Source organism: Rhinoderma darwinii, chromosome 11, assembly GCF_050947455.1.
Source record: "Rhinoderma darwinii isolate aRhiDar2 chromosome 11, aRhiDar2.hap1, whole genome shotgun sequence".
In the NCBI taxonomy this organism is placed as follows: Eukaryota; Metazoa; Chordata; class Amphibia; order Anura; family Rhinodermatidae; genus Rhinoderma; species Rhinoderma darwinii.
The window spans coordinates 14,370,144-14,385,227 of NC_134697.1; the positions used below are offsets into that span (position 1 = coordinate 14,370,144).

At 41.8% G+C, this 15,084-nt stretch overlaps 1 protein-coding gene across 4 annotated transcripts in view; it reads right to left on the minus strand.

Annotated features, from left to right (window-relative positions):
• The window catches only part of LOC142664081 (prominin-1-A-like), a 100,477-nt gene that overhangs the window by 23,987 nt on the left and 61,406 nt on the right, over window positions 1–15,084 (minus strand). For all 4 annotated transcript variants that reach the window (XM_075843013.1, XM_075843011.1, XM_075843012.1 and 1 more), the window contains 6 exons: window positions 11,989–12,194; window positions 9,771–9,891; window positions 7,259–7,322; window positions 6,790–6,879; window positions 2,923–3,116; window positions 1,406–1,480 (listed from right to left, as the gene is read on the minus strand). In XM_075843013.1, the coding sequence (XP_075699128.1) occupies window positions 1,406–1,480; window positions 2,923–3,116; window positions 6,790–6,879; window positions 7,259–7,322; window positions 9,771–9,891; window positions 11,989–12,194 (750 nt within the window). The remainder of the gene's footprint in view (window positions 1–1,405; window positions 1,481–2,922; window positions 3,117–6,789; window positions 6,880–7,258; window positions 7,323–9,770; window positions 9,892–11,988; window positions 12,195–15,084) is intronic.

Consider the following 15,084-nt stretch of genomic DNA (forward strand, 5'->3'; position numbering starts at 1 on the left):
AAAAGGGTTACCCGAGATTTGGACTTTTCCCCCAAACAACAAAAATATGCACGAAACAGAGAAATCAAATTCTAATAAACCTACAATTAAAATACTCCTCCTGTCCTGTGTTCCCAGTCCCCCGCCAGACCCGTGTATACACCAGTATGTAAGTTAGGCCTAGTATATACACCAAATCATCAGGGAGTGGCAGAACAAGACAGGAATAAGAAAAGAACACATTTTTTTTTTATTTCTTGCAACTTTCCGGAATTTAGAGGAAATATCCAAAGTTTTCAATCACGGTCAAAGATAATGCAAGAGAAGCAGCTATCCATAGCAACCAATGTGGTCACTGCTTTCCTTTACCAAAGGGCATCTGAAAAATTAGAGCTAGAATCTGATTGGTTATGTTACACTTCCCTTGCACTGATCTTTATAAATATTCTCCATTATGATCCCAAAAAATACACGATCATTGCTGTTATATGGTGCAAACAGTAATTAACGACTGGACAGATGAAAGCCAGACTCTCAATGTGTACACTGACCAAGATATGCGTAGATCAATATTATATGCGGAGGTGTGACTTGAACTCCTAGGCCACAATTCAAAATCTTCAACAGCGCCCCCTAGCAACGATGTGGGACCGAGGGACCTTTTGGCCCCCTCAGGCACCAGGGCCTGTGCAACTTCTACCTCTGCACCCCTATAGCTACACCCCTTATTAAAGGATTGCCCTTTCACTATAGTAGGCCAGTTTCAAGTGTGTTTGTCTTGATACAAGACCACCAGGAACTCAAGAGAAATAAATCAATATGACTCCTGGATCTGGTTCTAGACAAGAATGTCCTACCCAACGTTAAGCACTTGCCCGTAAAACATTAAATTAAAGGAACAGTACACCTAGAAATTAATAATAAAAGTAAACAAGAAAAACTTGGTCAGTTTTGGTCCGCGTTCAGGATTTTCTGAAACCCATGAACAAAACAAACAATCTTGTTGGAACACAGGGTTAATTTCTACGAGATCTCTTCCATTTTTGTCTGGCTGAGGGGATGTCGCTTCGCTAAGGGGTGTAGGTTTTAGTTGTTTTTTTTTGTTCTCCTATTTCAGACAGAGAAGTGGCGGAGGGCTTCTGCTGCAGTAAGTCGCCTTACAGCCAAGTGTGATCCGAGCTTTGTGATAGAGAGTGAGAAGGCTGATCTCCTGGGACTCCAAAGAATTGTATGTATATTTTTTTACAGTAAAACTGAAATAATGTATAACTAAACCCCACACTCAAAACAAAGGAGGGCACTATGATCATTTCAAGCCCAATCAGCCATTCTACCTTGGTCAGGCTATCTAGATATAGGGCTAGGGCAGCTTCATTTTTAGTCAGGGTGAAGAAAATCCGAGCTAAGACTAAAACATCAAACTTACGTTCTGGATATTGTCTCCTATTCCGGAGTTCAAAAAATCATCAATGGTTTTCAGCTGGTCAGTAAAACTTGGTATCTGTAAATATACAGTTAATAAAATTTATTTTAATTGAGTTTAAAGAGAACTCAAACAAAAATTTGTAGTTTCCCAAACAGATAAAATGAAATTGTAGAGGGCACCTTAACCTAGAAATTACAAATATGGTTCCAGAAGTATAGGCCATATGCAGACATTCCGGATTTGCTGCAGATTTCACTTATTGTATAGTTACTATGGGGGTTGCCTTACAAAGACAGACCCTTTTTACATAGAAGATGGCCCAGTGATCAGTGAGAAGCCGCGTCTGACCATACATTTCTCCTGCAGCGTCCACTGCTGGAGAAATGTAGCATTACATGGCGCTCATCCATCTGACTATATAATGTATTGCCGGCCAAGTCCACCAGAGCGGCTCTCCATTCAAGCTCGTAGAGGGGATCCTGAGTGGACATAATTATCTTACATCATTTTTAGTCAGATTTTGATGCCGATTTACTTTCGATTGCTCCACAATAAAGGTTCTTAACTAGCTCAAATTTTTATTTGTTTGGAAGTTTGCAGCATTGATCACAATCTGACTAATGCAAGAAAATAAAGGAGTATTCCCACGACACCTGCCGATCCTCACAACCAATGGGGTCAAGTCAAAGGGACTGACTCAAGTGCAGTTCCCTGCAAAAGTGGGTTGACAATAGAGCATTGCTGTGCAGAGGAAATCAGAAGGAGTCACAGCGCTTCCTTAGGATTGGATCCCTTTTCATTCTTAGGGTTGGTGTGGTCCCAGACGTCAGAATACGACAGCCCTTCCTGAATGCTGGGGGTCTAGTACTAAACTTAGGGGTAGTTCAGAGCTTTAATTAAAAAAAAAACAGCTGTTAAATCATTCACCGCTCCAGTATCATGGCCCCCAATATGACTGCTGCGGCCAATCAACAATAGCCGCAGCGGTAATGCCAGGATGTGCTGCTCGTGACTGCTGCGGCCAGTGATTTGCAGCAGCGTTCATGTTCTGGCACAACACGTCATCACTGCTGCAATGTAAACAAAGACCAATGAGGATCACACGACCATCAGAACAGGAACAACAGGGAATTTAACAGAAGAGCATGGGCTGTTTTGTTATTTTAACAGATCTGAAATAAAATTATTATATAAATCACAAATCCCCATTTAAATAACCAATGTTTTTGGATTAGTCATAAGGTCGTTTGCAACTTTACTTTTTGCTTTGTTCTCCAATTCTAAAAAAAAATATTTATTTTTGAATGAAAACAAAAAAAAAAGTGAACGCAAAATATCTCAATTCTCTCGGTTATAACAGTTTTTTTCCTCCAAAAGTGACAACAGGAAAAAGATTTAACAAAAACAGAAGAATTTTTAACAACTGACAGAAGAAGACACGTCGTATTTATTGGCCATTTTTTAGAGCAGTAATTACGTTACAAAGGAAAACGACGTGGTGAATGTTTGACACTTACACTTTGGTAGTTGGCGTCTATGTCCAGGTCGCTGATTGAAGGATTAGGAGAACACGAGCTGCCGCATGACGTGAGCGTCTGATTAATTCGATTTCGAATTGTGGTGAGATTCTGGGCCAGCTGATCTTGGGTGCTTCGCAGGGCGTTAAATGAATCATTCACATTTCTCAAGGCTATTGCAGTGGAATTTAGGTCTATAAGAAAAGAAGAGGGAGAATTATTGCTTTAACCATTGGAATTACAAAAAGGAAATAAAATAAATAATAATGCCATATAGTGAACGAATTATAAAATCGTAACCAAAGGCGTTATTTTTTTGAGTCTTGTGTTTTCTCAGGCATATAGAATTAATTTGTTCCGGAGGATGCGATACCAGGTAAGAAAGCCAATTTAAAAAGGAGTTATCTGCTTTAGGACAATGCATTTGTCATATGTCCTTCTAGGGCATTATCTCCCTTGAAGGCACTAAAAAACATTTTGAAAATGGTGGCTCCCCTACCACAAACAGCTAATTGGGGGAATCATAGCAGCAAGATCTTTTGGTAGGGGTACCACCATTGTAAAACATGGACTGTCCCAAAAACACTTTAGGACATCATAAAAGTTTGATCGATGGAGATCCAGATGGGTCTTTCCCATAACTAGTTATGGAAACCTTTTAATGATAGTGGTAGTTAGGGCTCCGCAGCTACACGGACCCGTACGTGATTCATAGTAAAATTATGACATTCCCACGCCCACAATGTGACTTTGTTTCCCTAGGGAAAACAAGGTCAGGGCCGAACTTGTGGCCATCAAAAAGTGTGACCCAGTCAGATTTTTTTTTTCCATGGTCAAAAGGTCATCCACAACTAGTTTAGTCAGGGAAACGTTGTGGTTGTATCACAATTTTATTCAAAAGTGATAGTGTAGCCCGAGCCTTACTCCTAAGCTTGCACAGCTACCTCCCCATTGAGGATCATAAATAGGACTGGCTCATTCTTGGAATCACCCAGGGGCCAGTTACTGGTGAAATGGCAGAGTGGTGGAATGGCAGACCAGTGATATTTTTTTAGGGAGCCATAAAGAAAATTCTCCATAACAAGCACCCCATACTCATTAAATTAGCAGTTGGAAACCAGGACGTACATACCATGGAGGTAGCGAACATGGCTGCTATGGGCCCCTAGAGAGACGGGCCCATTCCAAGTTGGTCTAGTACCATTTTTATGGTTCGTGAGAATCTATAAAGAGATGTGATCTCCACTGGTTCGACAATGTTAGCATACAAGAAAGTAGAAAATGTACCAATGTCATAAAAATAGTGTGGGGGTCTGAGGACCTCTTCTCCTGGGCGGTTAAGAGTGTGTAGGTAGCAAGCAGAACCTAGAAGGGCCGAAATTGTTCTTCTTGCTATGCATTCTAGAGTATGTACATCACTGGTTTGAAACCAAGGGCTTCATACACTGTTCTTGCACAGGGGCCCCTGTGGTCTGTGCCCACCCCTGGCTAATTGATTTATCTTTTGATAAATAAATTACATTAAACCAAGATTAAAATAGCACAGACTGTAATAGGTAGTCATTCCAGTAGCAAAACATAAACCTCGATCTCACGCTTTAAGCTGGTCTTTATCTCGATCAAACAAGCAGATTTGCGGTAGTATAAAAGAGACAAAGCGTGGGACGTTATAACCAGATCAGTTTTTAATCTGCATGCCAGGAATTAGAACGCCTCTATACACATGACTGCATATGTTTTTTTCCCAATGTTACTTCCTGATAAGAGAACATTACTTAACCCCTTATATAATGTGTATAACCAGCAACCACCTTTATAGGCACACTCCATTCATATTCTTCCACCATCGTCTCTCAAAGTTTTACGAGGACCTGACTTTTCTTTAGTTTCCTCCCACACTCCAAAAATATACTGTTAGGGAAATGGACTATCATAGGAAATTAGTTCAAGTGCAAACATGGCCGAAATAGGAGAAATTAGATTGTGAGCCCCATTGGGAACAGGGACGAAGATGTGAAAAATGGATCCTGAAATGAGGACCCCCCTCTCTAATAGGTTTTTATGGAGAAAAACAAAAATTCTAAATTGGACAACCCCTTTAAATCACTATTACTGTAGCGTGTAGTTACTATATTGATGATAGATCATCAATATAGTAACTACACGCTACAGTAATAGTAATCGGCTGATCGTTGCCCTGTCTACACGGGGCAATGATCAAAAATCGTTTGCCCAATAACTGGCCCGCGTAAAAGGGTGCTTGAAATGATGGGGTTAACAAGTTCGGGAGGGCACAGGAAGTTACTACAGGACCAGTTCAGACAGGTTAATTTGTGTTGGTTTACGATAAGCACTCTAAATCTCAAGGTTCTTTCAGTATAAATGTTTTCTCTGTTGTACAAATATTCTAAAAAGCAAACAGCTTGTTTTATTACCCAATCTCAGCCACAGGTTCGCACAATGATACTCAATTTCTACGATAAGAGTGTTTAATACGAGGTCTCCTATGGAGACCTGTGTTTCCATGGAAACAGACTACAAATAAACCCTGTGTAGTCTGACCTTGCAGCCATACTTTCCTACATTTGTCCCCTATGTCTTGCTAACTTATGAAATGTATGTCTTGTGGTGTACTAGTCACAGTACTTATGGGAATATTGCAGCCAACGTTAATAAATCCTTTCACAATTGACAAAGCAAGTCGGAAGACCAAAATCCGCCAATGGGCTTTGTACACAATTACAGAAACAAATTAAAATGGGCACTACAGGGGATGGTCAAGTTGCAGGAGGTTCTGAATATCTTACCACTCAACCCTTAGAATGAGCAGAAGTATCTGGCCTTGTATGGTGCTGTGGAATGATGGCCATACAGTACAAGGCCAAATATTCAACTTAAAGGCTAGATTCATATAAACTTTAGCCGGGCTCTCAGACAGTTCGATAGAAAGTGAATGGAATGGTGGCTGAACATGCACAGTACTGCTCCATTCACATAGGGCAATCGGGGAACCCCGTTCTCAGGATCGCCGGGGGTCCAAGTGGTCAAACCTCCACCAAGTGAAAATGTATCACCTATCATGTGGATAGGTGATGAATTATTATTATTATGGGAAAATTCCTTTAAGTGTTAAACACTCACACATTCTGTGGTTGAACATAACCAGTTCAGACTGTAATAGACGATGCATGATGACCATCTCCCGATTGAAATAGGGAGCAGCTCAACCCAACAATATATCTGATTTACAGGTCATAAAAGCATTTTTTAGGCACCTGTGTTAAGAACAGTGACTTCTCCATCCATTCATTTTCATGGAAGTTACCGAAACAGCCAAACATGCCATAAATATCCAAGTTGGGAATACACTTTTAAAATGACAAAAAAGGGTCTTTGTTTTTTTTGCCAGAAAACACCTCCACTCATGAGTTTGCTATTGCCTCCCCATTCATTTGAATAAGTATGACCTGCAATACTAGTCATAGCCATGGACAAGATGGGGCAGGTTCTTAAAAGTCCCTTTAAATAGATAACTCAATAGCATCTAGGATATCTGTAATGAGTGACGTGTAGAATAAAGTTTAGGGCCAGAAGTGGGATTTTTTGCTCCACGTCACCCCGATCACATCTAGATGATTAAGTCATATACAAAATTACGCGAAAAAATTAAACTAGAAGTCTGTAATGGGTCTGGAAATGACTGAAGATAGAGCTTAGATGAAGTCGCAACCCTGAGGGTTGTAACTTCGTGCCGTTTGATTGGAAAACACCCTATACCCGAGATAATCAGAAGCTGCTATACTAATGGCGATGGAGTCTATGACATTGTGTATGTATTATGTATACAGTCAACACATGAATTCTTACCATCCACCGTTCCTTGAATTGTATTCAGCGTTTTATTTGCCACTTTCTCGACAGCACTTTCAATCATCCCTCCAAGAACTGGACCGATACCTATTCAAATAACACGATTAAAAAAATAAAAAAAAACACAACAAGATAAAAAGTCAATAGAAGTATTTGAGCTGTGGAAATTCCCAGCTACTTCTTAGTTAGATCTTACTTTTGGAAAACTGCTTTCTTAGAGTTCTGAGCAGTATATATGCCGAGTTATGTAGTGATATGTCCCATATGATATGGGTACTGGGGAAGGGGTGCATTGTTGTACAATACAGCAGTTTTTCTATTTAGAAGTTTGAAACGGGGGTAAAATTCTTGTGGGAGCAGTCCTGGCGGCCATATTGATAGTCACCCACAAATGAAGAAGCCAGAAACAGCCAAATTGAAACTCCAGGACTTATATTTGGTGGGATTTTAACCTTAATGGACTTACCAATAATGCTGCTGTTGGCCGAAGTAATAGGAATACTGCTTGAATTGATAATAATGTCAACATCCTGAAAAAAAAAAAAAAATGTATGATCACATTTATCCAGGAATCTTAGGCTATGTTCCCACTTGCTTTGTGGCTTCCATTCAGAACGGAAGTCACAGCACTCTGCTAGATCCGTCATATGACGGATACCACCGGCACCCAATGGACCCCACTGACTTACAATGGGGTCAGACGAGTTCCAGCGTGGTATCTGCTGCTTTGACAGGAAAAATAATGCAGCATGCAACGCTATTCTCGCTATAAAATCTGACGGGATTACCGACGAAGTCCTTACTCACACTGCACGGTTTATACTAGGAGTTATTCATGGTGAAGTAGCAGAACAGGACAACTGGCCCTCCCCCTGCCCTAGATCAGGACCATGAGAAAAGTCTGTAATGGACATGTTTAAGATCACCCCTAAGGCTCTGTTCACACTTGCATTGTGTTTTCCGTGGTTGCAGGATCTGTCCTACAATGGATACCACCGCCTCCTAATACTGTATTTATACATTGACACTTGCCATTAATTCTTTCTATGAACATTTTGGACTTTTTTTAATATATTTTTTCAAAATTGAAAGTCCAACTATCTTACAACCTAAAATTTCACATTCCCAGGGCTCAGGGAGCGGAGATATCAGGTGTTCTCTGGTGAGGTCCTCCTACAGTAGAGTTGCCTTCTGCTGTCCCTCTACCTGCTTATGATGTGAAGGGATCACAGTATTTCCTCCATGTCACAGACCGGCACAGGGACTGCTAAGACTTCGCTCACATCTGTGTCGGACCATTCTGTTCTGCTCCGTCAGGGGAGCAGAACAAAGGAAAACCGGACGCAATGGTTCCATTGACTTTAATGAGTTCTGTCAGCTTTCCGTCAGAGTGTCCATGGTCTGATAGCGCAGCATGCGAACGGAGCCTCCAACGCAGATGTGAACCGGCAGTAAGGCTTCATTTACATCTACGTCGTGCCTTCCGTTTTAGCAGATCTGTGTAAATGCCTAACTGAAAGCAACGGGAGGTAAAATTTTCCTTATTTTAAGAATCCATTGGCAGGATCCGTCAATAAAACTGACACTTTACCTTCCGTTTGTTTCAGTTTAATATCAGGTATTCGCTATCTTTCACTGATCCGCTTTTTAGTATTTTTTTATTTTTATTCTGTACATGTGCAGTTAAAAAAAAAAAAAAAATCAACGGACCTGTTAAATGTCATGTATAATGTTCACACCTGGGTTGGAGGCTCCGTTCGGGGCCTCTGTTGCAAATCCAGCTGGGATTACCGGAAGCAATAGGGGGCAGCACGGTGGCTAGCACTGTTGCCTTGCAGCGCTGGGGTCCTGGGTTCAAATCCAACCAAGGACAACATCTGCATGGAGTTTGTATGTTCTCCCTGTGTTTGCGTGGGTTTCCTCCGGGTACCCCCACACCCCAAAAACATACCAATAGGGAATTTAGATTGTGAGCCCCAATGGGGACAGTAAAAGACAGCGCTGCGTAATATGTTGGCGCTATATAAGTAACTGAAATAAATAAAATAGTGCAACATTCTGTGCTATTGTTTCCGGTAAAATCACGGACGCCCTGACGCAAAGCCGATGGTACCCATTTAAGACAATGGAACCATTGCTTCTGTTCTTCCCTTGTTCTGCTCCTCTAAAGGGAGCAAAATCAACAGTACACACTGACGCAGGTGTGAACATAGCCTAACGGATATAAACGCAAGGCACATCCATTTGTATCCGTCATCATTGGAAACCTGACAGAACAGAACATAACCGAGCACAGTGGACGCCAAAACTAAACCCATAGAAAAATGGGTGGTTTGACGGAAACTTATTTCAGGTTTTTGGGTCCTTTGAGGGAGCAGAACAACGGAAATAAGCGGTTTTAATGTGTAATCAAACACCACCATGAATCTCAGCTTCCTGGACCACTACTGGCGAGACATGAGGCTCTCACTTCTGTAACACCCATATGGATGGTAAAACATGCAGCACGCGTATTTTACCGTAACTGAATGCAAACACCTCGTCATTCCAATCGTCCCTGGAGGGTGCCGGGAATCGTCCCGCTATACTAGTCGCTCACGCACTTGTCTGCCGGTAAATGTCCCTACTTTTTCATGTATTTTTAGGTCGATAGCTTTCCAGTTCCCCAGAAGGTGTTTGCTTTATTGCTGTACCATCAGGTCATTGACTTTTGTTTTAAAGCCCCAATAAATCTTTACAGCTTATTCCACCAGGTAACCAGCCATAAAACCGGCATTTTCCGGTCCCTGTTTTATCCTCCCATTGACTCAGCAGATGGTACAGCTCAATAAAGGATGTTCTCCAGGGGAGTGGTGGGATTTACAGCCGGCCTATGTCTAGTTAGCTGTTGTAAAGTTAGCTGGCAGGGCATGCTGGGAGTTGTAGTGTTCGCTACACCTGGTTCAGTAGTGCAGGGTTACAATAACTTGGTACTGTACCTGGGGCACTGAATTGACATAGGTCTTCAGGTTGTTCACTGTATCATTGAAGGACTTGAAACTGCTGTAGACTGCGTTGTTTATTTTGCTGTTGCTATAAAATGCGCAAATGTCACCGGCCCTGAGTAAGAGACAAACGACAGGAAATCAACGTCATCAATTCAAAATTCACAGCTATTAAGTGTAAAACAGTTTTATGGTTCTATAGAAACTACGGATTCAGCATACAAAGGGTTTTTATTGTGTTATAAAAAGATATACCATACTTTATGTATTTCCTGCTCATGGTTTTCAAGATCTCTGCTTGATTTCATTCAATAGGAAACTTCTTTATTTCCTTCCAGTGCGTAAAAATCTGTCCTGGTCACGTGATCACATGAATGGTTCGGTCTTATAACGAGCCGTACACCTAGACGTCCATCACATGACCAGGACAGATTTGTACCCCCATAGGGTTATGTTCACACAGGGTGGATGCTCTGCATAAAAGTATGCAGCTTGTCCGCCCTAGGACCTACAGGGTATTAGACACAAAAAAAACGCACAAAATTGTGGTGCAGATTTTCAGGCAGAATCTCCGCTGCAGAAATGGTGATGAAAAAAATAAATAAAAGCCAATACTTACCCCCCCAGCCATTGTCATAGCAACGAGTCCCTCTGTTCTCCGTGCATGCCCTGCCTCCTGGGATGACGCTGCAGCCCATGTGACCTCTGCAGCCTCTGATTGGCTACAACAGTCACATGGGATGAAACGCCATCTCAGGAGGCTGGCTGCACAGAGAACAGAGGGATGCTTTGCGATGACAACGGCTGGAGGGAGTAAGTATTAATTTTTTTAATCAAAATTTATTTTTATTTTTTTCATGATTTTCCGTTGCAAAAACAACAACATTTGTGCTATTTGTTGCAAGTTTTTCCTCCTTACTGAATTCAATGAGGAAAATCTGCAACAGAAGAGCAGCGATTCCGCAGCATAAATTTACATACTGCAGGTTAAAAAAATAAAATAAAATGCAGCGCAGGTCAATTTATGAACGGTTTCTCGCCTGATTTTTCCCCGAAGCACGTGCATGCGTTTTAGTCAAATCTCATCCACTCTGCTGCTTCTCCAAGGCCTCATGCACACGACTGTAGCCGTGATTGCGACACGGACGGCCATGGAGTCTCATCCGCGGGCCGTCCGTAAATCACAGACCATGCACACGTGACACATTCATTTCAATGAGCTTGGACTACAAATGCGGCCCGTAATATGACATGTCCTATCTTTCTGCAATCCGGGCTCCTGGCCAATGCACTGACTGTGGAAACCACAGGTCCACAATTGACCCCCGGATTTTCGGGTGAATTGCTGACGCAAAAACACATTCGTGTGCATGAGGCCTAATACGTCGTGGATTTTCTGCTATGAAATCCATTGCTGAAATTCCATAGTCTTCACGCTGTGTGTGGATGTACCCTAAATGTAAACAATGAAGGACCGCAAGCAGAGATCTTGAAAACCAAATTTTATGTCAGTATGCAATGAATACTGTAGGGGTAATGTAGAATTATATGCCTGCCATTCCAAATATCAACACATGGGCCGACCAGGTCCGCCAAAGCAAGATCCACTCTTCATCAGCAGCTCTCCACTATACCTTGCAGAGGGGAGCAGGGCCTCCCCATTATTTCCATATATGCCCTAAAGGGATATATGGAAGAGAGGTCTTTAGGAGACAACCCCTTTTAGCAAAACTTAAATCTACATAAAATGTGGATTAATTTTGTAAATTCTTCGTTTTATGGAGTCGTCTTTACTATTAATGTTTAAAGCTAAATCTAAGATTCTGCTGGTTTCCGGTTACCAGAGCAATGCATTGTGGGAGGTCAGATGATAGGTACACAGAGCTCAGCCATTCGGACACTTGTCTGACAGGAGGTTGAGATAAACTGTTGTCTGTTTCCGAGGGCAACCAGCAGTGTTTTGAAAAGTAGTCTGCTTAAGATCATACCTCTTAGAGCTTCTGACTGGCTAAAAGGACCACTACAGGGGTCATTAAATGGATTCACTGGCCCCCATTTAGAATGCCCTAATGTTAAAGGATCTTCATGGTAACAGACTTTCTACAAAAATATAATTTCTTCAGTTGCAGACGAGAATAATCCCTAGTCATCTCTAGATTCATTTTGTTCAGGAATCAAATCAAATATAAAAAAGGACTGTTTCTATACTTACAGAATAACAAGAGTGATGATGAGCAGGAAAAAGTACAGAAACCTCCTCTTGCAGGTCATATTTTTCGTCTTTTTCTGATACATTTTTCCACCACAATTTCCACAGCAGCGGCAGCAAGCGAAGAACACACCGATCAATGTCATCAGAATAATAAAGACCAGGCCAATGGCTAGAGCTACAAGGTAGCCCACCTCATACATCAGGACCTAAATATAAGTACAATATTAAATATATATATATATATATATATATATATATATATATATATATATATATATATATATATATATATACATACACACACACACACACACACACACACACAAAAACACACAAATGACTAATAATGACAGCTAAACCTTAGGGTCAAGAACATAGCACGCAATAGGGTCTGCGAAGAAGGTCAGTATGGATCCATAGACTGGGCCAACCAGAGCATTTCTTTCCCATGGCTGGGGTGACCCTCACCGAGATCTACCCCACCTTACAGATAACAAACCCAAGGGTCAACTCGAGTGATAATGTAAGGTCCCACGTTCGTATGGAAGCCCCAAAAGAGTTATAAGTAGTCCGTTATTTATCCACCACTTCATCTTGAGTGTTTCTACAGGACAAAACCCAAAAACTGTATTTTTTTATAAAAATTCTCACAAAATAACTGGAGGGCAGGCTAACAACATTGGGTACAAAAGACCAGAGTCGAATGCTATAATGTACGAGCATCATGGTTGGTCTACATCATCCATAAGACAACCACTGTGTCCACCAAATGGGACAGAACATTTGTCGTATATCAGCAACTAACCAGACCAGAACACAACCAGCCGGTTAACCCAGCTATACTAAAGGAATTGCAAGGAAACTCTCCACAATGTGGATAATTGCATATGGATTCCATACAAACATGATTCCGCAATGTGTAACCACCACATTGGAGATGTTTTTGAGACGCCTATGAGAATATTGTATACACGGGGGAGTCTGGGTTACAGTGGCACTATTCAAAGTTTGGGAGTTGCTGTAGAGTTTAGGTCTTTTTAATAGTGTAATGAGCACTCATGAGTCCTGAATCATCCTCAAAAACCAGCCGCAAGCTGTCAGGGCATGCTGGGAGTTGTAGTTTTGCAACAGCTGGAAAACAACAAGTTAGAGACTATTGACCTAGAGTGTTACATAACATTGAGGGCTTATTCAGACGAACGTATAATAGGTCAGTGCAACGCGCGTGATTTTCACGCGCCTCGCACGGACCTATGTTAGTCTATAGGGCCGTGCAGACTGTCCGTGAGTTTCACACAGCGTGTCCGCTGCGTAAAACTCACGTGTCCTATATTTGTGCGTTGTTCGCGCATCACGCACCCATTGAAGTCAATGGGTGCGTGAAAATCACGCGCACCACACGGAAGCACTTCCGTGGGACGCGCGTGATTCGCGCAACAGCAGTGAAAAGTATGAATGAAAACAGAAAAGCACCACGTGCTACAAACATACAAACAGAGTGTCATAATGATGGCGGCTGCGCGAAAATCACGCAGCCACGCATCATACGCAGCTGACATACGGAGCTGTTCAGTACCTTTTGCGCACACGCTCGTGTAAATCCAGCCTTAATGTCTGATTTATCTGGACTGCAACCAATGACTGTCAACAAAATGTAAACCCAAATCTTCTACATATACAACTCCAAAAAGGATTTAGCTCCTCATACTCCATAAACCGCGTGCACATAGTATTATGTATCAATGGAAATACTTTGTCATTCTTTTTTGCATCTCCACCTTATAGAGGAAATCCAGATATAAAACAGAAAATAAAAAAGTGTAATAGCAACAAATAAAATATTACAAAATAAGGCTTACTTAAATTTTTATTTAAAAAAAAAAACAGTAGATGGGTTGTTTCTTTGGTGGTAGGTGCCAGTGGGGGCGCCAAAAAGTCCATGGAGTCGTGTTCTAAATTGAACACTCAAGTGCTATGGATATATGATCGTAATGCATGCTAAGGCCCCGTGCACACGACCATAAAAATTATCCATAATTGCAGACCAATTCAGTTCTATTGGCCGCGGACACCGGGAGCACGGGCCGAAAAGCCGGGTGGCTGTCCGCGGCAGTGCCCGCAATTACAGGCCCATGATTACAGGCACGGCCGTGTGCATGAGGCGTAAAGGAGTGTTTTCACAGAGACGTCTTAGAAAGGACGACAATAAGTATGGCTAGACGCCAGTCTGTTGATACAATGATCTGTCAAGAAAACGCCTTCTCGTATGTGACAAAACAAGTCAGGTTATGGACGCTCACTGAACCCAGTAGAGGGTAAAATATTGACAAAACCAATGCAAATATGAGAAAGCCTACACCTTTAAACAATAGGGAACATTTCGACAAAGACCTGCAAAAGGAAAACAAACTCCATGAAAGGGATTCGGAAAATTACAGGACACAAGCAAAAAGAGTGACGAGCTCGGGGCAAAGTCTGAGCAAGGAGGCATAAGGGAAGCCATGCGTGTCCGTTAGCCATCCATAAGGGATTAAAACAGCAGCGGCCACATGGTTTGCAGCTCCGACATGGCTGGGAGCCCATCTGGGGTGAAAAGTGGGCATTTCGGCGGGAAAAGCCTGCCGAACAATTAGCTAGTCAGGTAAAGTGGGCGGGGGGGATAGGGGTATATAAGGGGCGGTCAGGTAAGGGGCTTGTTCTTGGTTGGAGAGCAAGGATATAGGATATATTACTTATAGAATATACAAATAAATTACAGCTCCTATTCAGGTGGTCTTCCTGGTTTCCAGGAATATTGCTAAAAACCAGGGGAGATTAAAATTGGTGCAAAGGAAAAATAGAAAAGTTGCCCCTAGTAACCAATCAGATTCCAGCTCTCATTGTTTAGAGGCCCTTTTGAATTGAAAGAACAATCTGATTGGTTGCTATAGCAAACTCCTACTTTGAATTATTTTTGATACATTTCCTCCCAACGTCTGTCTAATATTTCTTGTTCCTGGATCTTCCCTCTTGTCTTGCTTGTTTGTATTCTGAAGGTGTGTGATTTTATGTGCAGCCTTCCAAGGCCGTTTACACTGCGTGTATTTCGGCACGATT